Source organism: Perca flavescens, chromosome 4 (assembly GCF_004354835.1).
Source record: "Perca flavescens isolate YP-PL-M2 chromosome 4, PFLA_1.0, whole genome shotgun sequence".
Classification (NCBI taxonomy): Eukaryota; Metazoa; Chordata; class Actinopteri; order Perciformes; family Percidae; genus Perca; species Perca flavescens.
In genome coordinates, this window is record NC_041334.1 from 20,127,285 (window position 1) to 20,152,596 (window position 25,312).

Consider the following 25,312-nt stretch of genomic DNA (forward strand, 5'->3'; position numbering starts at 1 on the left):
TTCCTTTTCTTCTGTTAACTTATTCCTAAACTGCTGTGTGAAACTCACCTGAGCAGGTTTGGTTTCAATTCCAGCATCTGAGCCCCTGTAGATGAAAACTTTGCCATCTCCATCAAACGGTGCCCCCACAGCAATATCTGAGAAATTATTGAAAACTATTTTAAGTGTGCAAACATTAAATTACACTATTTGCGTGTAACTAGTTTGAAACAGAAACCACAGTATGTAAAGGACAAGTGGGAAACTAGTTACTGCTCAAAAGACATTGCTCAAAAACTTCATGAATGAATTGAAACCATTTAAATCCCCATTTATTTTAAACAACAGCCACATAAATTGAACAGAATAAGTCCCTTTCCATAAGTGAAACTGATGATGAACTGTGTGAACATTGTTCTCACCTCCGTATCCATCCTGGTCCAGATCTCCTACATTGCTGACCGTCATTCCAAACATGGAGTCGTATGTCCCATTGAGACGGATGGGTCGAGCCTGGTCGTCCCAGTGACCGAAGGGGTTTAGGTACACATACACAGCTCCACCAATCTCTGCCTTACGGTCAAAGAAATTAGGCGCTCCAACAATCAGATCGGTCCAGCTAGGAACAGAAACAGAGAATTAAAAATGAATAATATTTTATAAGCAGTTTTTGGGAGCCCCTAGAACCTCTTTTCTTTAAACGTAACCTGTCTCATCTACTCCTACCCCAAATGGTAGAATGCAACTTTGTAATTAAGTACAGTACCTGCATACATGTACTGTACTTAATTACAATTTTGAGGTACTTGTACTTTACCTGTGATTTCCATTTCATACTACTTTATACTTCTGTTCCTCTACATTTCAGAGGAAAATATTGTGCTTTTCACTAGACTACATTTATTTCACAGCTATGGTTACTAGTTACTTTTTAGATTTTACATATAAAACATGTGTATCAATATATAAAAGTTGATGCATCATTGTAGATTAAACTGCCCAAAATTATTTAAAGCTCCACCTCAACCAGCTACAGTAAATTATATAAAAATATTGTAATATGCTAATGTCATCCATGTTAATTATCCAGTGATATAGAAATATAACCCTGACAGGGCCAATTCTGCCAAACGGGCACATTTACTTTTGAGTTTTTAAATAGATTTTGCTGAAAACGCTTGTGTTTATTATTATTAGCATCATCTATTTAATGATGATCATCTGGACTGACTCCTTACCCGTCCCTGTTCAGATCCGTCGTAGCTACCGAGTACCCAAATGAAGACGCCAGCTCCTCCCCCCAGAAGATGTGCTGCGGCACGAGCCGGTACACATTGTCCTTCCTCAGCAGCACCACTGCCCCTGTGTGATTGGCCCTAGGTGCACCCGCCACAAAGGTCAGCTCCCCGAGGCTCATTATGCCCATGGCCGAGTCCACAGAAAACCCTGTAAGAAAAAAAAGATGGAAGGCAGGACGGAAGGGAAGACATGGGGCAGGAAGAGGAAAGGATCAGGGGTTAGTAGTGACAGTGGGCCTCTGGGGCTCATCTCCTCTCTGTGTAGCATGTTCTGCTCATCTTCTTACTAATGAAATGCGTGTCTTGAGTGACTATTGATTTTATGCCAAACTCATGATGGGTGTAAATGTCCTGTGTGCATGTGTTTGAAGACTGCTGGGGGCCCGGCGAATGGTTATGTGTCCACTGGTAAGAGCAGAATTGCTATTTGTGATGTTAACAGAAGGAGATATATGGGACTTCACCTAATGTCTCATGAGATTCATGATGCTGCTGCTCTGGATCAGATGCCTCAAGTGAAGGCCGGATATAAACATAGTGGGTGGACGTTAATCAGATTTAGAACCTAGAGCAATCCCTCTTTTGTGTGGAAGTGTACGTCTCCATGTGTGTGTGTGTGTGTGTGCATGCGTGCTTGTGTGCGTCTGTAAAGGAATGTGTGCTTGCATATAAATCAGGTAGAGCAAAGGAGTGAATGGGGAGGGGGAGGTGTGTGTGTGTGTGTGTGTGTGTGCGTGTGTGTTTGGTTCATGACAAGATGTGTGTTGAAATGTTTTTTTATCAAGCTGTGAAAAATAGAACATCATATTAAACATTTCACCTGAACAGAAGCAACCACATGCATTTGCATCACTGGTTTAAAAGCATGCAGAGGGGAGGGTGTGAAATAATCCATCAGGACATGAGGGAGGACATTTGTTGGTCCTGAATAAACATGCAGGGGGTGACACAACATTGACACACAGTGGGCAGCTCCAGGGTGGCAGGTGAAGAATGCAACAGTCTGCTTCGCAGGTCCTGTAAAAACCAACGGACGGAGACAAAGGTGCTACTTTTTCCACACAGGGTGGCTTTTAACACACAGGCTCGCTACAAGGTCGTCTCTATAAAAATAAATTGGGAATGAAAGCTTAAGGTAGCAAAAGGTTTTTAAAGGGGTCCTGCTACAATGGTAAAGTATTTTCACAATAACTTTTGTGTGTATATGTTATACTATTATTCCATCTTGCAGTGCTATTTTTAATATTTTGTTCTATTTTGTCACCTATTTTGTTGTTTTAGTCTATTCTAATTTAAAATATTTGACCTGTTTATACATGTTCTGTGTGAGTAGCATGGAGGGGGATGCAGCTGCATGTCATTGTGCAATCATGTGCTGCAATGACAATAAAGCTGAACCTTCAGCCTAACTGTTTGGTGTCACTTCATTTGGTCAAAGAAATTATTTAAAATAGTTGGGTGCCATTTTTTATGTTTTTTTCAAATCTATTACACATAATACATGTTTGTCCATTGTCCTGTGTAAGGTGTATCCTCACTAAACCATTGTGCAGTTATACATTAACTTGACTTTCCAACTATTCACATGAGTGATGGTATTAACCTTATCATATATTTCATTCTACATGTTATTCTCAGGATGTCCTCCAAACTCAGATTCACATTTATTTCTTATTTGTAAAGTATTGCCTTATGCCACAGTGGCAATATGTAAAATTGAAATTAATGGTTTTGTTAAGTCGTATTGCAACTCTTTACACTTTTATTTAGGCTACTTTTTTTTACTTCTTTGTTTGTTTTATCCCATCAACTACATTCCATTTTAACTGCTATCAAAACAAAAAATAATAAAAACTGATTTTATTTTATTTTTTTCTTGCAGGGTTTTCTTTTTTAATTGTTGATAAATTAAGCAAGATAAAGTCAAGACTAAAGACTTTGAGCATAAATGTTGTTTTGACCTGAGAAGTACAAATTACAGGAAGAACAACGGAAAAACTGAACAACCTTTGCAATTGTTGTTCCACCAGGATGTGGAAACAAGTCTCAAGAAACCAGGCTTTGACCGAACATCCTGCAATAAAGAGCTTCTTTCTATTCTCTCTGACAGGATTTTATTTGGCCTTGATGGAGGTAATACTCTTTGAAATGTCATTTATGTAGGTAACATAAAATAGGAAAACAACTAGAGTCCTTTGACATGTTGGATGAATGATAGTAAAAATAGAAAATAATCAGATAAGCTACAACACTATCTCTATCATTTTAGTAAGCATGCATATGTGTGGCATATCATCTGGTTAAGATCAATGGAAGCATGTGAGTTATAAATGAAGGCTAAAAGGTCATGTGGGAATTAGTGTTGTCAAGGAGACGGCTCAATGTGGAGAGAGGGAGGGTAAGCAGGCGTGGAGGTAGTGAATAAAGAGATTTATGGCAGATTCACACACTTAGTGAAACGTAATAACTGGAACAATAACAACAAATAGGTTGTGTTAAGCAGACGATGAGTCGCTACATGTGGACACTTAATACCTAGACATTCATAACATAACAAAAAACAACTTTAGTCCAACGCTTTGGTCCAGACTGAAATATCTCAACAACTATTTAATGGATCACCATGACATTTTGTACAGACATTCACAATCCCCAGAGGATGAATCATATTGACTTTGGTGATCTCCTGGCTTTACCAGCACTACCAGCAGGTCAAAGTGTTCAAAGATCCAGTGAAACATCTCTACATCTACAGATGGATTGGGACACAACTCTCTACAGACATTCATAGTTCCCAGATGATGAATATCTAATAACTTCGGTGATCCTCTGACATTTCTCGTACTGCTGCCATGAGATTGACATTTGTGGTTTTGAATAAAAAGTGTCAACAACTATTACATGGATTGCCGTGACATTTTGTGCTCACATTTATGATCCCCGCAGGATGAATTGTAATAACTTTGGTGATCCCTCAACTTTATATAGCTATGTTATAGCACCTTCTTCAGGTCAATATTTGTGTGTTCAGTACTTTAGTTTATGACCAAACCTGCTGAACTAATAACATTCCCATCAGCCTCACCTGTACTTGTACAAATGTCACCTGATAAACACCAGCATGATAGCATTGTGACCATATTAGCATTTAGCTCAAAACACTTTTGTGCCTATGTACAGCCTCACAGAGCTGCTAGCTTGGCTTTAGATGCTTTGTCTTGTTAGATAAACCTTTTAATCAGTAAAATAAAATAGTAAAACTATGAAAACTAACAAGAAAACCACCACCACCTGGAAAGCTTCATACCGACACACACATGCAGACTGACTCAACACACTACAGGCGACAGATATCTACAGACAGAACAGACAAACACCCTGCTGCTACACAAAGAGACAACCATCTCGCTGCCAATGTCAAATCAGCAGCAAGAAGCAGACAGAAAAAAAAAATAATAATAATACCAAAAATTAAATTAAATTAAATTAAAGTTTTACTGAGAGTTTACAGTTTTGGATGGCTGTCTCTTTATAACAGTACAGGTGATACGGTCCTACGTAGGACATAGATTACACACTAAAAATCTATCTGGAATTAGCAGAAAGGATTAAGACGAAGACAGAGGAGGAGGGTGGGACTACTTTCACTACAAGCCCACTCCGGTCCAAATAAAAACACCTCACGCCTACAAACCTAAGTAGCTATTATGAGCTACATCCTCAAACGATGTGGGCCGGCTGGAGGGCTCCAGAGTTTTGTACAGCAGAGCATCTTCAATGGGGCTAGCCATGAACAAGAGCCCTATGGCCCAAGACAGAAAAAAGAAAGACAGAGAGAGAAAGAGAGATGGAGGGACGAGTGTAGGAAAGGAGTGATGGGGTAGTGAAATGGTGAGGGTGGGGAAAAAAAGAGTGGAAAAAGAAGGGGAGAGGGAGGTGCAGGTGAGACAGCCTGTGATTGATTGGTGTTTTGTCTTTGAGGTGCCGCAGCGGTTGTGCGAAACCACTGGGTACCTGGAGGAGAGATGACGTTTCAGGCTCAGACTGCACCCTGACTGGTTGTACACCACCCTATTCAAAGTGGTGACATGTTTTCTTGTGCTAGAGGGCGGTGGATGGAATGAGGATAACATCATTGTTGTTGGGTTGATTTGTAAATAGTTCCCTTGTTTGCTCAAGAAAGGGAGTAAGGCCAAACTTTGCTGGCATCACAGATTCATGTCAGGCCACAATAAGCTCTGGACAATTTTCAAATGTCTGCCCACATTCACACGGGAAAGCATTGGTGGAGTCACATTCAGGGCTCTGTAAGTCACACACAGATCCAGGCTCATCCAGAAATTATCCACAGGGAATGACTAGTTTAAGGCAGTTTGGCAGCTGCTACTGTTACTAGCTCCTGTGGTTTTGGCAGCCATGTTGGAGTACAGTCCAAGCCCTAGCGTCACCCTCCACCGGCCCTCTCTTTCTCTGCTGTGCACAGGCAGCAGTGAGCAGGGAGGGCAAATCCTACCCAGGTAACTGTGGGAAGCCACAGGGATGAGCTGGGCATTAAGTTGTTTCTGATCTGCCACCTCGTAGGGCCCGTCGTCATAGAAACCAAGGTCAAGCAGAGTCTGGTTTAGGAGCTGGACCCGCATCTCACCTGGAATGGAAACAGGTGAGGCCACAGCAACGCAACAAGCAACCACTGCAGACATCGGAATACAAACACTTGTATTGCTTGTTGCAAATGCAGCAATTGACAATGCAAAATTTTATTTTACACATACTGTTTTTCATAAGATTTGTTTTGTAAGATTTTCCTGAAGCTGTCCCATCACCACAATTTTATTTATTTTTTATTTTTTGTCATAAGCTGCTCCTCCATTTCTTTTGTGCATAGCATTGGGAGTGAGAGAGTTGAGTCCATCACACACACACTGTGTCAATTGCATGGACTAAGATAAGTGGCAGGCAATATAAATCAATCCAGTAACTGCTTGCTGCACCAGATACTGTAAATCTCAGTGCATTCTTTGATTAAGTGCATGCCACTGCCCTGCATAATGTCTGTGTCCAATCACTAGATTGGTTTATAAATCAATTCAATTTGTGTGTATTATATATTACATATTGTCCTGGTTATAGTCCTGTTTAAATTAGACGGTTCACATGGATTGGCCATCTTCTCTAGATCACATTAGTTGCAACTTGTTTTTTTTTTTATATATATGAAAATTGTCACCGTATTCAATAATGAACATCAACCTAAAATCCAAAAAGGTTAACATTTGGCACATAATAATGGTACAGCACTAATAAGGGCAAAAGTGGGGTCATTGATATAATAATAATAGTAATAATAACTAAGGATAGAATAACTAAAAATATCCTACAAACATTTCTTTCTGTCTTTATTCTTCATACCTGTCTACAGGATGTGTACAGATGCTGAAGTTGTTTGCTCACAATTTAGGTATAACATCTTTAGAAGGCAACAATATAGCTCAGAGATGTTCCTCAGATTGGGTTAAAATGTGTTAAACACCAAAGATTCAGAATTCTTGTTGCTGCCACACACAACACCCACACAGGTATTTCTAGTTAATGTGGCTGATTAGACCTCTTCCCAGGACGTGATATTACGAATCCCACTATGGCCACGCCAAGACCCGCACTTCAATAGCATTTATTGGCCAGGCGTCCATGAGAATGCAAGGTAACGTAACGTCATTTGTACAGGTCCTATCCCCCGACCAATCGGCTATCCTAACCTTAACCACTTGAGGTGAAATGCCTAACCCCAACCAATCAAGCTGCTTTGTAGGGCGGGTCTTGGCGTGGCCATAGTGGGATTTGTAATTTTGCTCCCGGGACTGTGTGGGTGCGTATAGACTGATTGATTGACATCTTCCTGAGTCACCTGTTATCTCTGTTGCACCTATTAGGGTGGGACAAATTACACCTGTATCATTCTTATTGGTAGATAAAGACTTGTGACCTAATAAATTCCTATCTAAGCTCTGGCCCGCCTTCAACCTGAGTAGAGCGCTAATCAGACACTGAAAACACCTGTGTGAGTGTTCAGAGGCTTTAAAACTGCAACACCTCAATGGTCAACACATTCTCGTGGTGGTGCGCAAAGTAAAAAAAGGAACGTGGAAATCATACAAATTACAGTGCTTATCTTTTCATTGCTTTTCAAACGTATGGTTCATGAGAACAGGCTACAATGGTACAAATCTCTCCATTGGAAGTAGCATGTCTGCTTTTTCACAGCGTTGTTTCCGTTAGCCTTCTGCAGGTCAATCAGACAACTTACCTTTCCAGTTGTAAGTTCCCGGAGCACCAAACAAAATAAAGTTGTTGTCTGGGGTGAAACTGACGGACATTCCCTGCTGACAAAAGCCAAACTGCTCATGTCCCTGCGGCCGGCCCTCGCAGAACTTCCACTCCCCTCCGTCCAGGTCATCTCGCTCTGTCAGATCCTCACTCAGGACGTAGCAGCGTCCAATGGGGTCACGAGTCTCTGAAGGTTGACCTACACGTTGCCTGAGCTCATACAGGTGAGCACAGGTCTGGTGAGGGACAGGAAATTGCATTAGAGTGTAAGGATTTACTGTCCTTGAAAAATAAGAAATTCATTGACTCATTCAGAAAGTCTACTCTTTACCCTCATACATAAAGGTCTAAAAGTTAGTTCAATTTAACAGATGAACCAAATGTGAAAATGTGCCTTGTATGTTCACAAATCAATGGCAGATCAATCATAGGAAGCAGAACAACACTTTTATTTCTAAACACAATAAAGAATGAGCTTACTGAACTGATGCATTTACAGGATGTGGTCTTGACTTACCACCACCTTCCCTCCAATCCCCTGACTCTTGACAGTGACTCCCAGCCACTGGTTGTCTTTGCTCTCTCTGTCCAGACTCACTGAGGGAAAACACAGAAGGAAATGGCAAACATACTGTAGCTGTTTCCATTTTGTAAACCAATTAGGATCTGTTATTCAACTTAGTAATCAAATTAAGATTATAGTAAACGTTTTCTAATGCAATGCAAATTACCAGTGTTGGGATGCTCTGCTTTCTACATGAACTAGTTCAAAGTTCAGTTCACACATTTTAAAATGAACTAGTTCAGTTCATAGTTCATACTTCAACATTTTGAACTAAGTTCACAGTTCCAAAAATGAACTAGTTCTTTTTTTCCATATGTTGCCACGAGCTATAATTTCAAAATTATTGCCACAGCCCATATAGAACCACAGACAGCAATTGTTTTATAAGTTTTAATACTGAAACTATGCGTCAGATTTCATCTTTATATCCAATCAGTTCAATGTGCCGTTTCAGGTTTGCTGTGGATGTGACTGAAGTGCGGATTTTCATTTTGAAAGCCGGAGGGCAAAGTTTGCACAGAAATGTAAGATTTTTCCCATTCTCACCGACCTTGTCATAAAACTTGTTTAAATGATCATACGAAGCCTCCTTGCTGCTTTTTGTTTTGATGACGCATGTGGGGGTGCGACACTGGTGGCTGGTGTTGCCAGATTGGGTGTTTTTTCCGCTACATATTAAGACCTGTTCAAGGTGTGTTTTAGCCGGGTTTTCGCCTGGAAGGCTCTATAGAAATCTGGCATCCATATTGAACAAAGTTAAACTGAGAGAGCGTGCCGTTCACAGACACCAGAATGAAGGAGTTCACAGTAACGTTCATCAGGCAGTAATACAGTACGTTCAGTTCACGTTCAGCCAAAATATGAACGAGTTCATGAACTATCGTTCAATGAACGCGTTCAGGCACAACACTGCAAATTACTAAGTATACAGATACATTTAGAGTAAGTACATTTTAATGGCAACATTAGTTAGAAGCTTTCAAATAAAAAGGTATGATGGCATTCACAATCAGTTCATCTTGCAACAACTGAATGAATCTAGAAGGCTATTTCTGTTAAATATAGTCTGAGAGGAAAGATAAAGTCTGGAAATTATAAAGTCGATAATCTCTGTGGAAAATAAAAGAAAAGAAAGCGCAGGCAGTATACTAAAAAATATTCTCCTGCAACCAATAATATTCATTATTTATCAATCTGCCTATTTTTTTAATTAATTGAAATGCCTATCAATATTATAGCCTATAAATTGACATGTTTCAACTTGTTGTTTTATCTGACCAACAGTTGAAAACCCAGAGGTTCAGTTTAGTATAAAAAAAACAACAACAAAAGCAACAATAGAAACAAGAAAAACAGCAAATATTTACATTTAAAAAAGCTAGAACAGAGCTTTCTGTGGCCTTTTTGCTTATAAAATGACCAGTTCATTATCACAATTGTTGCTCATTCGATGAGCAGCAAATTGTCACTGCTAATCAATTAACTGACTAATCGTTTCAGCTCTACACTCACCTTCTCCATCAATATCCACCCTCTCACAATCGTACTCCTCGGGTGTGATTGGACACCTGAACAAGGCTCCTGGCCGGCTGCCTCTCAGCAGGCCCTGCCCCGCTGCCTGCGGTGCCCCCACCAGGATCCTGAAGGAACATCACAGTGAACAATTAATTGTGATAAATATTAATATAATAAAAAGATTGATTGCTGATTTTACAGTAGTATGTGTCATAGGTTCATGACAGAAAATGCCGTCTTAGTTCTACTTACAATGTAGTTGTAGTGGTTAAACAATATTATTGACATTATTATTTCACACATGACCGGTGGCTAATTTCACACTTTACCCTTAGCTGACCTAAGCCACCATTACTGTGAAGAACAAACACCTGCAGTTCAAGCTATTGAAGTCCTGCTGACACCACCTACAGTGGAACATGTTATCTTGACTTTAAGGGGCCATCCACACGGAAACGTTTTTTTGTGCAAACGCACGTTTTGCATTGTTTGGGCTGACCGTCCAAACGAATCCTGTAAACGCACTGCCTGAAAACGCACTTTTTTGAAACCTGGTCTCAGGGTGAAAAAATCCGAAAACGGCTCTCGTTTGGCTTCGTTTGGATGGCAAATAAGAATACATCCGTATCAATGATGTCATCGCCACACCCCTCTTTTACACCCTCTCTTACCCGTGGCCACTGACACACACAACGTTAGCTCGCTGCTAGCGCGCTGCAATCATGCAAAATAAAAAGCAATCCAACAGCACATTATACAATGTAAACAAAGATACGTTTTCTTGCGGCGGCCTTTATAAAATGAGCAGTGGTGAAAGTTATTATAGTCCACTGCTGTATAAAGAGAACGTTATAATCTGTTCACGTTATGATCAGTGGAAGTGACTATGCTCTTCTTCTCCGTTTTTGGTGAATTTCTGTAGCAGAAACAGTGCTGCCTATAGGCCTGGCATATGAAGTAGCGTGTTGAGTCATTAGGCTCGTTCGAGATGAGCCAGATCTGCGCAGAATCGATCACTGGCGATCGCCGCCCAATGCATGCCGGTTAGATTTGTATCCGACTTGATCCGACTTGATCCCATAGACCGTATATAAGAATGGACCAACAGATCCCGTTGCTCTGGACGGAGACAGTGAAGGATATTAGAAGCACTTTTCCGGTGATCGCTAGCGTTACTGCGCAGCCTCCAACTGAGAGAGACAACGTAAATGTGACGTGAGCAACGTGTCTGAAAGTTGTAAGTCTTCTGGTAGCTGTGACAAGAGAAATCTCAATCATTCCCAATCTTACAGAGACGGAGAGCGTAGGTATGTGTAAGGAGATAACATAAGCACAGGCTAATTATTGCTAACTAAAATGCTAGTTAAGATCAGTAATTAAACCTAAACAGCTCATGTAAGTCCAAACTGCCTGCGAGCTTCTCCTTTACTGTACGGTAATTCCTCTACTATGCGACAGTAAGTCGTGTGGTTATGACACAATCGTTAGCCTATTTTTACAAAAACGTCTGCTACGGAGCCATAACGTGAGGTACAAGGTAATGGAGCCTTTTATACATTGTCGTGTTTCTTTAGAAATTAACAATGGACAAATAGAGTCTTTAAACGCTTCAGATGTGAAGTTATTTGCTGTCAAAGTGACATCAAAATGAATTGCAGTCAATGGAATGCTAACGGCGGGTGATCACTTTTTGTGCTGTTTGGATGCTCGCATAAGAAAACAGCAGAAAATATTTTGTTATTGTGGCCTCCATGTTTTCACACACCTGATGCTCTAGGCTACGGCCAACCATTGGTGGCAGTCATGAAACAAGTTGTTATGCCAAACGGCAATATAACAGAAGAAGAAGAACATGCATCCCGACCAGGTGAATGCTGCCAGTCGGAAAAACCGAGGTGGCATGAACGCGCCATTGATCCCGACCTGCTCTGACGTCATGCAACAATAATCTCACAAGATCAAGGCGACCACAGTTTTTAGAGCCAGGCACCGCAGTTGCTCTCCACCATGCTCTCCACCGACTGCAAAACCCAAGCAATCAGCTGATCTAACAGTTGATTGGTTCAGAATCGACTCAACATGATGACGTTTTATATAAACTTTTTATTGATTTGGAATTGGAGGGATTTTAACTTGATTTGTCTGATTTAATGGCTAATAGTAATGTTTAGAAGTCAGAGAGACTAAATCTGTTCAGATTATGGATCATCTACAGTGTGTTGTTAATTAAAATCATCAACAGATTGCATGTAGAGTATTTTGACAGCTACTCTGTCATAATAAAAGACTATGTAGGAGCTGATATATGGGTCTGATAACATTTTATTAAATCGGAATTGGACCACCAAGGCTGCTGGAATTGGCTGGAAACTGTCCGACTTGAGAGCAGATTTTTGTCACCGCCCCCGGCTGCTGCCGCCGGCTCTCGTCCACTTTACAGGCGAGGCGCAGTTCATCTCGAACGAGCCTATTTACAAATGGATTCGTTTGGACGTAACTATTCTTGAAACGAATCCAGGGAAGACCGGTAAAAAAAGATTGTTTTGGTACGTGTGGACGTGGTCTAAGTTGATTCAAAACAGCTCTGTGGCGTCTTTAAGTACTGTATCTTGTTTGAACTAACATGCTGTGGCTCCTCACCAATCATCCTACGCTATCAAAGCAAGGAAAAGTTTTACTCTCAGTGAGGTGGTTGCTGATATTTTGGGGCCATGTCACTGCCCTCTGCCTTATTAGGAGCGGCTGATTCAGGCTAGGATGCTATTTAAAAACTGAATGTTGAGCCACATTCCACCCAACACCGTCAGCCATGGCCTATGCATGGAAGCGAGACGTGGGGAAACGGAGGCTAAGGAGAAAGATCGGAGAACAAAGAGCAGATTGTACTGTAAGGTGAAAAAAAAGTGAGAGGGATCAACCTTTAACTGGGTGCCACAACAATAGCAGTTACAAGGTGTGCCTGCTGCCTACATAGCTATATAGAGTAACAACTAGCTGTAATGCCTGTGTGAAAAGTTCCCATCCAGCCCCCCCCACCCCCCCCTATCTACCTTGTTATGTACACAGTTAAATTAGAGTTATCTCTGTGGCTGGGAAGTATTTTGTCTATAAATACAGTGTAGCAAGCTGATAGCCCTGCATGAACCACTCACAGAGAAACAGACAGAGAAGTAGACGTCTAAGTAGGCCATAACAGCAGCAACTCATCATTACTAATTTACACCTGTGCTGGATAATTGAGATTGTTCCTTGATGCAGTTTAAATAGTTTCAAGGTGATGGAAAACATGGTGGACCAGGCAGCAGCACATCCCAACATCTTACTTATGTTACACTATGACAATGGCTGCCACACTGACTCAACATCTTTTCTTAGTCCAGCGTAAGAAAAAAACCTTTGTCCTCACTCTCATCCAAACCATCATAACACACAATGACACAACAACTACCACTGATACTGCCCAGAGTGCCAGATAGCTCTACTTTCTATTTTCTTTACTTTCCAGACAAGTACTTTTGTTAAGGTGCAGCCATGCATTACCTCTGGGATGATTCCCCTTACCTTAATGAGTAAGGACCCCAAACAGCCACACAGAGCCAAGTGATCACAAAGCTAATGTGAAATAACAACTGCTACACACACAAAAAACTTTGACCAAACGGGGGTTAAGCTAACGCAAACGTGTGTTAAATAAAAGGGATTTAAGAGGAAGAAGGTATCACTAAAAAAGACCTGATAAGATCCGATCCCTCTTATAGCTCGACATTCCTGGGGAGCTCTGGTTTATGTTTAGGAGTTGAGGTGATACCTAGCTTTCTCCAAACATGTGCAGACACACTGGCAGGTGTCAGGGTGCAAGGTGGGAGGTCTGTTAAGCTCTTATAATGCCAGTGAGATTTGGATTGCTCCCAACCTGTCCATGTGCCTAAACATTATATTCAACCAACTTTGACAGATTTAAATTATTCTTCGGGGAGAAAACACCATAAAAGATATAAAGTATATGCAGCGAAAAAACTACACGATTAGGGGCCTTGGCCATCTTTCAAGTCAAGGGGTACACATAAATTAGAAGCGTGGCTAAGAAATAAATCTCTACTCACTGGTACTTTATCTAACTTACATAATGTAGATAGCACATACTTTATTGTCATTTAAGATAATGGGTCCAACCAGCTTAAATTTACAGGGGAAGAGAGTGAGGATTGAGATTGTTATTTTGGCTTTATATATTTTTTTCATTTAATTTAGTATGAATTACTACTTATATTAACCTCTATGCCTCTATTTTCTCAAATATGAAAAAATATTTTTAATGAAACTGAAATGATTAGTCGATTATGAAATTAGTCAACAGATACATAATTGGCAACTATTTTGAAAGTTCATTGATCATTTCAATCAATTGTTTGAGCAAAGATGCTAAACATTCACAACGTCCAGCTTCTCATTATAAGAATGGGCTGCTTTTCTTACTCTTATGCAATAGTTATTGAATATCTTTGGGTTATCGGTTGGCCGAAACAAGACATTTGAAAATGTCTCCTCAAGCTTTCGGAAATTGTAATGGACATTTTTTATTATTTGCTAACATTTAATTCCAAACAATAGATCAATAAATAAACAACATGTGAAAAAATCATTAGTGTTGGCCCTTTTTAAGAACATGTATTTACTCATTCCCCTTCATCTTTACCTAAAATGAAAAGCAACTTGGTTTGTAAAATCTAAAGATTTAAGAAAACAAGGTTATGGTGTCCGTGTGTCTTCAACCATCGTCACAGCCCTGAATATTTTATTTGTGAATCTGTTTGTACCAATTTAAGTGATTGAGTTAATCAGAGTTGAATAATGTAAAACATACTGACAGGCACACATTTAACACAGATTGTCATGACTGAATGCTTTCATTTGTTTTGCCCTTTACTCACTTCTTAGCTCACTTCATTGTTTAGGATTGAGTCAGAGCATGACTATGATCTCCACTGCCAAGCTCATCTTTCAGTAAACCCATATTTGACATGGAGTGTGTGTGTGTGTGTGTGTGTGTGTGTGTGTGTGTGTGTGTGTGTGTGTGTGTGTGTAACATGAGTGGCTGTGGGTATGTTGTCACTGCTGTAGACTGGGCCTGGATGGGAGATATCAGGGTCTTGAACGCAACAGTGATGGTGTCTAGTGAAATACCCATATGAACTGGGACGCCAGAGCCAGTATATGTGTGTGTGTGTGTGTGTGTGATTGTGATTGTTTAATGTGTAATTTGCTTTGCCAGGTTGTATATACAGATAAGATAATGCACCTGGGCCCTGTCTGCATCAGCAACTCCCCCTGACAAACAAGGCTTAGAGTTTTTACTATTTATATTAATAGTCCTACTTTTGATATTCCACACAAAAACCTCTATGGTTTATATTGGTATGTGGTGCTGCTTTCTTGGCAAGGACACTTGGCAAGGAGATTTTCAATCTCAGCGAAGCTCTTTCCTGGTTAAATAAGTAATATCTAATATTTAATATCATTATTATGTCTTGATGGTCAAAAACAATAGTTTAGTGACTTTGTGTAGTGTTGATTTTGGACCAACAAAGCATGCGGAAGATTTTTGAGGCATGGTATACTGTATTTTGCATGTATGTGGTTTTAATTGCATCTAGGATTTATGAATATGGTATATAGTACAATGATTAATTTATCAGCTGCTGTCACCAAAACAATAACAGTTTATTACACAACATTGTCAAAATCCCTCCATTGTAATTGAAAACCATGCTGGTTTTTCCAGCTAATTATCACAGACGCATGACAATCACACACAGGGCCCTCATTACACTACACTCACACCCATGTGTCCATTGAGGGAAGCATGTGTAGTGACCCCAACACTATCCACGATCCTGTCCAACCCTCCCCCATACAAACCCCATCCGCACACACGATCCCATCCTCCTTCACTCCTCCCCCACTTTCAGGAGTCACATCCCTGCGTTCAGCTAGCTTCCCATACAGGCAGATTAAGTGTGAGAGACAGACAACAATACATCACACATGTAACCATTATCCAGACCAGCATCTGTAAATACAAGAAAGCAGTGCAATAAGAAAAACAGCTACACCCAAAAAGGGTTGGTCCATCTCATCTTAATGATGACTCAAAACCTTAAAAAAATGATCCAGCAAGCCCAGCAATGTATAATATCATTGCACTTGCAGATTGTAAAATCCAGTGAAGTCAATTGTCATGTTTTTTTTTGAGGTTGACAAAATTCCCCAACTCTTGTGTCAAAAACTAAAATCAATTTGATATACTCCAAATTCCACTGATATTTGGCTAAAGACAAGGCTGCCTTTTCTTTGTTACTGAAAACAATTGGCAATACTAGCATGTCTGAATGTAAACACACCAATACACATTCAAACAAGACTTGTAATCTCAAGAAAATTCCCGTAATGTTTGTTTGTGGAAAGTGAGGACTATCACTGAAAAAGAAGAGATGTGAGAGCGAGAGACAAAAGACTGGAAAGCAGTTCAGGCGTTAACATGACCGCCATACAAGCTAAGTTAGTAAAGGGCCTCAATGTGACTTCACATCATTCAAACAATGTGCTTAAGGGGGCAGAAGCTTTTTCACACTTCCATTTAAAAGAGCAACTGAAACTTTTAACAGCCGATACAAAGGTTGTTTTTTTTAAACCCAACCCTTTCCTGGAATTTTACAGGCGTGGGCCTTTTGAAAGCTAATAACGTTTGTAAAATGTTGAATCAAATAAACCCTGAACATTTCCAATATTTAGTTTCAGGACCATTTCAGTTGATCCCTCCTAATCTGTCTGCTCACATCCTTTGACATCTGTCCGTCGGAGCGCAGCACGAGGCTGTTGCTCTATAGACAGTGGCTCTACAGGATCAGCATGGGGGCCAGGGGCTCTTTAGGCCTTCTGTTATCCTGAGGCAAGACTGTAACCTTTGACCTGGACACACAAACACACACACACAGAAACCCACACCGACACACACATACATACATACATACATATATGCAAAGGAAAACGTGCAAGCATGCAGACGTTAATAGAGGAATGAGTGTACAAATGGATCTGAACAATACATACATACAAACACACACACAAGCACACAAGCACGCGCGCACACACACACACACACACACACACACACACACACACACACACACGTACATGTGATACACACCAGGCAACAGAAGGCTGTGCAACAACTGTGTAAACTATGAATCAGCACAGTGACTGCAGCCTGTCCAACAATGTCGGCTGTGACAATGTCTAATAAAACAGAGCTCTTTCAAAAAAAATGCACGCTTTCACACCTGACTCCAGTTTCTCCTTTCAGTTTAGCTGACGAGAAAATGGCAGCTGAGAATGAGGTGACCGAGCACTGAATCATCATGTTTTTAACATCTCAACTCTCTCCCACCGTGGGCAGAGGAGGAAAAGGGGTGGGTAATGCACAATAAAGGGCAAAAAGAGAGACAGAAACAGCTGCCAGGCCATGCAAAAACCCCTTTGGGATATTGTGGTTCACTGCCCACGGACGTGACTTAACTTCCTGCTTAAACGATTTTTTTGGACATTACAGTTTAAATCAATAAAAGAAAAATAAATAAATAAGAAATAGCAAAAAGCCTTACAACTTCTATCCAACCCTGAAAGTATATTTCAGGACGGAGAAGGGTACAAACACTATGCTTTCAAAGGACAATGGTAACCCCATCCTCACTTCACATGTATCTTTAACAACCCCTAAGCTCACCACCTGCCCCATTACTGATCAATAAGTGAACAGTCATTTCCAAGCATAGATGGGGTAATGATTGGCCCTCAGGTCCAAAGTGTAAAGAGGACACAACCTCTACACCAGCCCTCCCCTTTCCCTTTTTATCTCCTCCTTTTCTTCCCCTCCCTTATCCACTCATCCATCTATTGATCCATCTATCTAGATACACTCTGTCTGATTCACATAATTTGCCTGTATTTTAATTGTTCTTTCTTTCCTTTCTGTCCATCCATCCATTCATCTTTTTGGGGAGGGCAGAGACAAGCAACATGCAATGGGTGAAAAGCAGAGAAACACTCTGGACAGGTATGTCACACAGACAGAGAAAAACCCGTTCAATAAGCCACACCTGTGATCAATCTAGAGTTTCCAGGTCTGCCCTGCATGTCTTGTCCTGAAGGAAACTAATCATGTGTGTGTGTGTTTGTGTGTGTGTGTGTGTGTGTGTGTGTGTGTGTGTGTGTGTGTGTGTGTGTGTGTGTGTGTGTGTGTGTGTGTGTGTGTGTGTGTGTGTGTGTGTGTGGCAAGACTCAGATGCAAAGAGAGAGATACATGGAGGTGACAGTTAAGGAAGGAAACAGGCGACTGAAAAAAATCTGAAAAGCAAAGAGAACAAAGAGAGGAGCATAAAGAGAGAGAGAGAGAGAGAGAGAGAGAGAGAGAGAGAGAGAGAGAGAGAGAGAGAGAGAGAGAGAGAGAGAGAGAGAGATTCATTTTCCACATAATTACAAAACAGAGATTGAAGTGAGTTGCTAATAATTGTTGCTTTGCCATTCTAGTCATATCAGCTCCTGCTTGGCTTTCTTTCTATATTAGTAAGATAAAAACATGATGTAGGGCCAATCTAAAACTTCTCCTTTACAAATGTACAGTAGGTATTATTTTGTTTTATTTTATACTGTATATGCATACATGAAGAAATAGGCTATGTGTTTCAGATTTAGTATTGTGTAAAATAAAAAATATGCTGATCTAATTTGATAATAATACAATAATTGAGTGTGAGTAGCATTCAGCATTTGAGTCTGAATTTACAAAATGTTTCTGCATCTTAAACAAAGTCCACAGATTAGTCATTTAGCAATTCACTTAAACCATACAAACAATACCAACAATGATGACACATGCAAACATTAGTGGACCTCTTTAACCCACAACTGTTTGAGGAAATAAAAAAAAGATAAGCATGTGACAGTGATAACGCAAAGGGCATCTATATAAATCTTTTTTTTATGTTAAAGTAATTAGACCATTTTTATCCAAAGACTTTCCTGCCTAAGCAATCAGCAAATCTCATTTAATAAATACAAACAGAAAGCCTCCACATCCCTTGTCATTTCCTGTTCCTGTCAGCTTTTCACAGTTTTTTACTGATTCTGTATCAGGTTCCTTTAGGACCACAATCAGCTGATTGATTAAACTGGGTCTTTACCAGAGACAACACAAATTGTCACACACACAAAAGTGTGGACACACACACACACACACACACACACACACACACACACACACACACACATATTTAATCAAAGGGGTGGCCTTCCATGATTTATTCATCCCTGCAGCTCCCGTCCCCATCAGATCCTCAACCCCTCCCCCCACATATCATACCATATTGGTAGTCAACTCATACTACACCTACCACGCTTTAACCGCTGAGATGTTTTATCAAATAACATTGAAAGCAAACCTAATAGCACAGTCAAACATGAGTCATTGCCCCAAAGTTGATAATTATGTGTACTAATAATACAACAAAATGCCAGAAATCTTCTTAGGACTTTATCTGCTGTGTATCTCTATAGTGAAGATGCAGAATCAGCTCCTGCATCACCAGTGAAGTAATTGCACCTCATCAGATCTAAATTGTGTGTTTCCTTTTTGACTCAATCTGCAGATTGTCCCTCTCCCTCCAGTTAGCACGTGGTCCGCAGAGTAATATTCCTGAAAGCTCTCAGCCAAGCAGCGCTGCTTCCCACCGAGCTTTTGTCCAGGCAGCCCAGCGTGGAGGAATGGGAGAATGTTAAATAGACGGAGAGTAAGTGGGAGCTAGTAAAGAGCATTAATCGTGTGTGTGTGTGTGTGTGTGTGTGTGTGTGTGTGTGTGTGTGTGTGTGTGTGTGTGTGTGTTTGTGTGCACGCGTGCGTGCGTGCATGCATTTGTGTGTGTGTCTGAATGTGTGCATGCCAGACTGTAAAGCCCAATGCTATATACCCTTTGCTCTTCTGATCTCTCATATAAATAAGCACTGCAGCAGCGTGAGCTCCTACATTTATGAGGCTTTCACATGAATGGCCTCTAGAAGGTCTAGCACAAGAGAAAGGGAGCAGGAGAAAAATCATGAATTGAATTAGGGAGGGAAAAGGGGGAAGGTTCATTCTCAACTCTTAAGCTGAGGCCAAAAAAGCAGCTTTTATTTGGCTATTTTAATGCAAATGAACCCCCAGAAATTCTTCATTGTGTTTTGAATGTGTGAGGCAGTTATGCTGGGCCCCATTTAGACACATTTATATGTGTATGATACAAAATAAATGGTACTGGTAGGCACAGAGGGTATTCTGTTTGTCTCATGGGGCAAACAGCAAACACAGTGTGGATTTTAAAGTTAAAGATTTAAAGAAGTTTAGTTTCTTTACATTTGGGGAAATATGATTAATTTCTTTTTTGATGGGAGTTAGATGAGAAGATAGGCCTAGATTACACTCTCATATCTGTATGGTAAATATAAAGCTCAAATATAAAGACAATTAGCTTAGCCAAATGTAACAAAAACCACCTGCCAGCACCTCTAAAGCGCACGATGTGCACAACTATTTGTTGACCGGTCGCAGTATTCATCTGTAAGCCAGGCTAACTGTTAAGCTAATCAGATGCTGTCTTTAGCTTGATACAGTACTTAGTGCACAGACATGAGAGCGATATCAATCTCCTTATCTAACTCTCAGTCTCCACAAGAAAACAAATAAGCCATGTATTTCCCAAAATGTGAAACTATCGCTTTAAAACAAATACCTGCTATGTCTTAAACCTGCACTTGTGCTTGTCTTCTCTTGCAATCTCCGTAACCTTTTTGGAGGCCATCCAAAAATCACTTCCACGCGCCACTCTTGTTTTTTAAGCTGTGTTAATCAAGCCTCCAGTTCAATAAGAGGATTTGTTCAGCTTCAGAAAGCTCTGTTTTAGATCCTTACACAGCCAGTGAAACTGAACTCCAGACTAGGATTATTGGGATTATATTGGCTACCTGTGGCCCCACTGGCGCTGAGAATCTCCTCAGAAAGGCACCAAAACAGGTCCATGGTAAAAATGAACCTCGCTGCAACCTGAGACTTTCTACTTTCCCTCTGATCGCAATGCAACACAGCCAACAGCACGTCTACTGACATCAACAGCCTGACATTCTGATAAATCACACTCTAATAATGTTGTGGCTTTGCTGCACCTGAAAAAAAACTGCCAATAAAAGTTCAGAAAGAAGATTACTGCTACGATTAAATAATAACACAAAAGGAAGGCCAACAATTGGGTCAATAGAGAGTAAGCACAATAGATGTCTTTCAAGGCCAGATAGAGATCCATCACAGATGATTTGCACCAAAGCAGAACTGCCTTCCCCCACCTTTGTCAAAGCACTCTCAAACAGAAAAGACATTTACATTAAATCAAGAGGCAGAGATCAATATAACTAAATGAACAGAAACGGTAAGTCTCCAGGCTTTCCAGCATACATGTTGGGTACAGAATGATTTACAAGCCTTTGGCAGTGAGCTAAACATTTATATATGCAGAATCATCCTGTCATGGGTTTGTTTTAAGGATATTGATGTATGACATTAAAAGTTTGCAGTATGTAGAGTCAGCTGAATCCTGAATCCTCAATATCAGCAGTGCAGAATGTTTTTTTTTTATTAGCCATGCTGCATGGCGCTATAGGTACGGCAATGAGCAGTATGAGCAGTGAGCTGATTTCGGGGAGATTAGATTGGCAGTTGTGGGATAACAACCAGGGATAAGGGGGCTTCCTGTCTTCACCAGGCAGTGAACTATTAGCGGAAGCACTTCTCATAGCAGTATAAATAGCAGACACACACATAACTCAGACTGAAATACCCTCTCATCTCATCTTCTGTCTGGCAGCAGCAGCAGGAGAAGCCCACTAAGTTCAGTTTGGGGCCTTCAGGACAACAGCAACAACCAAGAGAGATAATATAAAGTTTACAGAAGTCCGGGAAGCCAGACTGAGGCTCTTATGTATGGCATACGTCAACTTCCTCCCAACATGTGAACAGGATCTCATTACAGCAGATCGGTCAATATGAGATCATTGTGTCACATGGGGTTGACCTTTGCTGCCATACTGAAAAGGAGCTATAGGGTTTGGGGTAGACATAAGCCTGCATTGAAGAGAAACTGTAAAACTGAACAAAAAAACATTCATTCCATTAACCTCCCAGCTGTATCTGAAGCTGAATGTCTGTCCCCAACATTGTATGGTCCTTCCTTTGAAGAAATACACATAACTCCTCTGATGCTTTAGGGCAGGGATACTCAACTTGCTTTGACCGGGGGCACTTTTGCAAAATAACAGGAGGCCAGGGGCCAGTTAATAAACACACAATAATAATGTTTATTAGAAAAATCAAATAAACATTAAAAGGCTTATAACTAATTTTCTTTAAAATCCTTTACTTTCAAATTAACTGTGGTCAGGTGTGCAGAGGATTAACCCTCCCCTGGCACTTGGTGAACATGCTCTATTTTGATACTTTTTTATGCTATCTGGCACTTTATTTACATTCAAAGTACAAAAACAAATCCCAGTGTGAATTCATTTATTTTAGATTGTGAATTAGAAAATGGTCAGCGGGCAACGCAGCACCTTATCTGGCCTGCGTGCCCTAAGTTTAGTATCACTGCTTTAGGGAAACAAATTCCAATTAACAGTGCAACTCCAAAACCAGAGAAGGTGATACTCTAAAAATGCGACAGTATGACTAAGCTGATTTCTATTAGCACTTTAACGTTATGGGTTGTGTCATACTGCCATGAGTAAGCACAGAACATAGCATCAAAGCAGTAATATTATTTTCACCATTGACTCCGGTGGCAAAACACACAATGAGGATAACACAGTGTGGCCACTGGCGACAGTAACCCAAACCTTCATGATATAAAGAGAAAATGAGTCAATAGCATCTAATTACAATACGTTTGAGGCAAACTGCTTCATGTCAGTATATCAGAAGAGCAGAGATGATAATGGGAGCACCTTGGAAACTAAACTCCTAGAGAGGGCACTATCATAAGCTAATGTACTATTCCGACAGGAAAGATAATGGCTCTGTTGCTATCTGAATAATATATTTCTCTAACTGAGAGTGCAATTATCTAGTCAAAATGTTTTGAACTCCTACAGTCCACACTGCTGATGAAATCATCAAGTCATTGGGGATGTACCAGTGAGGACTCTGAGGTCATGATTTTTGTATTTTTTCTGGGAATTTGCGGGTTTAAGAACCAGTAAATTTACATACTATTGTATGACAATGTGAAACAATGTGACAATATGAAAGGAGCTGCTTGAAGTGACAAACCTACAGTACAGAGAATTATCACACAAATCTGCAGCTTCCCTTAACCAAAAAAACCCACAGTACACCTGCTCAGCATCAAACAGCAGACAGACAAAGTTAGCGACTAGCTGGTGGTCATTTATCAGCTAAAGGGTCAGATATTTCCCTCAAGAGTTGGTGGAGACCAAAAACAGAGCTAAAAGATTGAAAATATATATTGGATTTACATTCATCAGATGGCCAGAAACACAACTCCAAATAAATGATAGTGTTACTCCATAACAGCTAGATGTGTAAACAAGCCACCATTTACAAATTCGCCATATCAACTTAAAAGGGTTCTGCTGCAGCTAAATTGCCAAAAAATCTGTTATTGCAGGTTTAGGGATTAAGAAAATTGTCCAACTTATTACTCTAACCACTTAAAAATACATTGGGTTATTTGAAAAAAAGATGAAACCAGGGCTACTTTCATTAGCTCATGAAAAGTTGGCGTGTTTGAAGATACATGGTTTTCACTCAACAAAGATCTTCATGTTGGGAAATCAAATAATAATAATCTCAGAATTTCTGAAATTGTGGTTACAGCCCTGCAAGTCATATACAGATTTGGGACAGGATGAAATCATTATAAAGTCATTTTTGCAAACAGTGGGTGTGATGTCACAGCATAATAGCAACAGCAGTATTCATCCAACTCTTTTCCAGTTGGTGCATCACATCAGCACATCAATTATTGTCTATTGAGTGTCTCCTCCTGGCACTAACTCCACTGGTGCAGCATGGGCATTTTCTCAGGAGTCTTCCCTCTGTTGCACTTTGAAATGGCCCACAGCAGCGCGCGATACAATACTTTTAGCTCAGAGTTAGTTTTTAAAACAAGTTCCAGGAATGCTGCTGTACAGTGAGCAGGTTTCAGAGGGGTGACATCGCTCCACTTTCCAACTGTCTATGTGTCTGTGTGAATGCTGATGTCACTCCCCTGGTTTTACCAGGCGACAGGGTGACTCCAGCCCGAGTAAACTGAGGAGCCAACGGTTATATATGGAGCTTCAAAACAGGGACATGTAGTAAATTACACCCTTATTCAAAAGGTGTTTTAATTACTTTTTAAATGGTGTACATTACATCAGTGTTGCAAATGTTATATTCACACGTGGAAAGTAATAAAGTGCAGTGTTTGAGCTACCTCTTTTTCCTCTTTTTTTCTTTTTTTTTTTACAATTTCATACTTCTATCCAACTTCATTTCATAGTTGAATACTGTACTTTTTATCCCTACTCCTACTGCTTAATTTTATGAAATATGATGCGTTGTCATGTATATTGAAAGTAACTAAAACTATAAAAAAATAAAGTAGTATTTTTGTATTTTACTGTGTTTAAGGCACTTACGTAGGTGCCTGTTTTGTTTAAGTGAGTATGTGAGTAAAAATGTATGGGTGCACATGTGTAATTGATATGTATATTTATTTATTTTATTTTTTATTTTATTCGGCTTTTAATTCAGTTGTTTTAACTGTGAGCATGAATTCAATAAACTCAAACTCAATCATCATAATGTACAGTTTAACACTCATTTTTAACAAATACTGATACTTTTAGAACTTTTTGTTTATATTGTATCAGTTCTTTAAAGCTATAGTGCATAGTTTCTGTCACGAATTCTAAGTAATGACAAAAAAAATTCCGCCGCATCCACATGATACAAGCCTTCCGTGATCGCGCACCACCTCCACCCCTCCTCCACGCAGTTGCTAGTAGCCAAGGACGACACGTAGGATTAAAAAATGGATGATGGACTCTTCAGAAGAGGTAATTATCTTCACTCAAGTTTCTGTGCGTGAAAGTCGCCTGACGACATAATATTCTGAACATAGCCATACTGAGAAATACAGAGAGAGTTGTGTGGAGCTGAAAGTCTTACGTAATTAGCTTTGTAGCAACTCATTTGGCAATGGCTTGAAGGCAACGGACGTTCAATAATATCAATATATATGTACAGTATATGTGTATATATATATATATATATATATATATATATATATATATATATATTGATATTTACAAAACTGTTCTCTCTGGCACCTCATCAGATGAAATATTAATCGCACAGCTTCAGGAGAGATTTAAGGCTGTCTCTTATTAGCCGTCATGCAGTGAACATTTCCAAAGATTTACATTATATGTAAATGTATATAGGTATACTTTATGCATAATTACAAGAGGACGGCAGTGTTCAGTCATACTA

The 25,312-nt window shown here is 40.0% G+C and overlaps 1 protein-coding gene across 2 annotated transcripts in view; it reads right to left on the minus strand.

The window, feature by feature from the left end:
• The window catches only part of itga7 (integrin, alpha 7), a 36,590-nt gene that overhangs the window by 10,182 nt on the left and 1,096 nt on the right, over nucleotides 1–25,312 (minus strand). Inside the window, exons 2-8 of one of the 2 annotated variants that reach the window (XM_028576643.1) lie at nucleotides 9,679–9,806; nucleotides 8,119–8,198; nucleotides 7,582–7,837; nucleotides 4,972–5,079; nucleotides 1,218–1,425; nucleotides 402–598; nucleotides 49–137 (exon numbers count right to left, since the gene is read on the minus strand). In XM_028576643.1, the coding sequence (XP_028432444.1) occupies nucleotides 49–137; nucleotides 402–598; nucleotides 1,218–1,425; nucleotides 4,972–5,079; nucleotides 7,582–7,837; nucleotides 8,119–8,198; nucleotides 9,679–9,806 (1,066 nt within the window). Of the gene's footprint in view, nucleotides 1–48; nucleotides 138–401; nucleotides 599–1,217; nucleotides 1,426–4,971; nucleotides 5,080–5,790; nucleotides 5,923–7,581; nucleotides 7,838–8,118; nucleotides 8,199–9,678; nucleotides 9,807–25,312 lie in introns of both variants that reach the window. The other variant, XM_028576642.1, reaches the window with a different exon arrangement.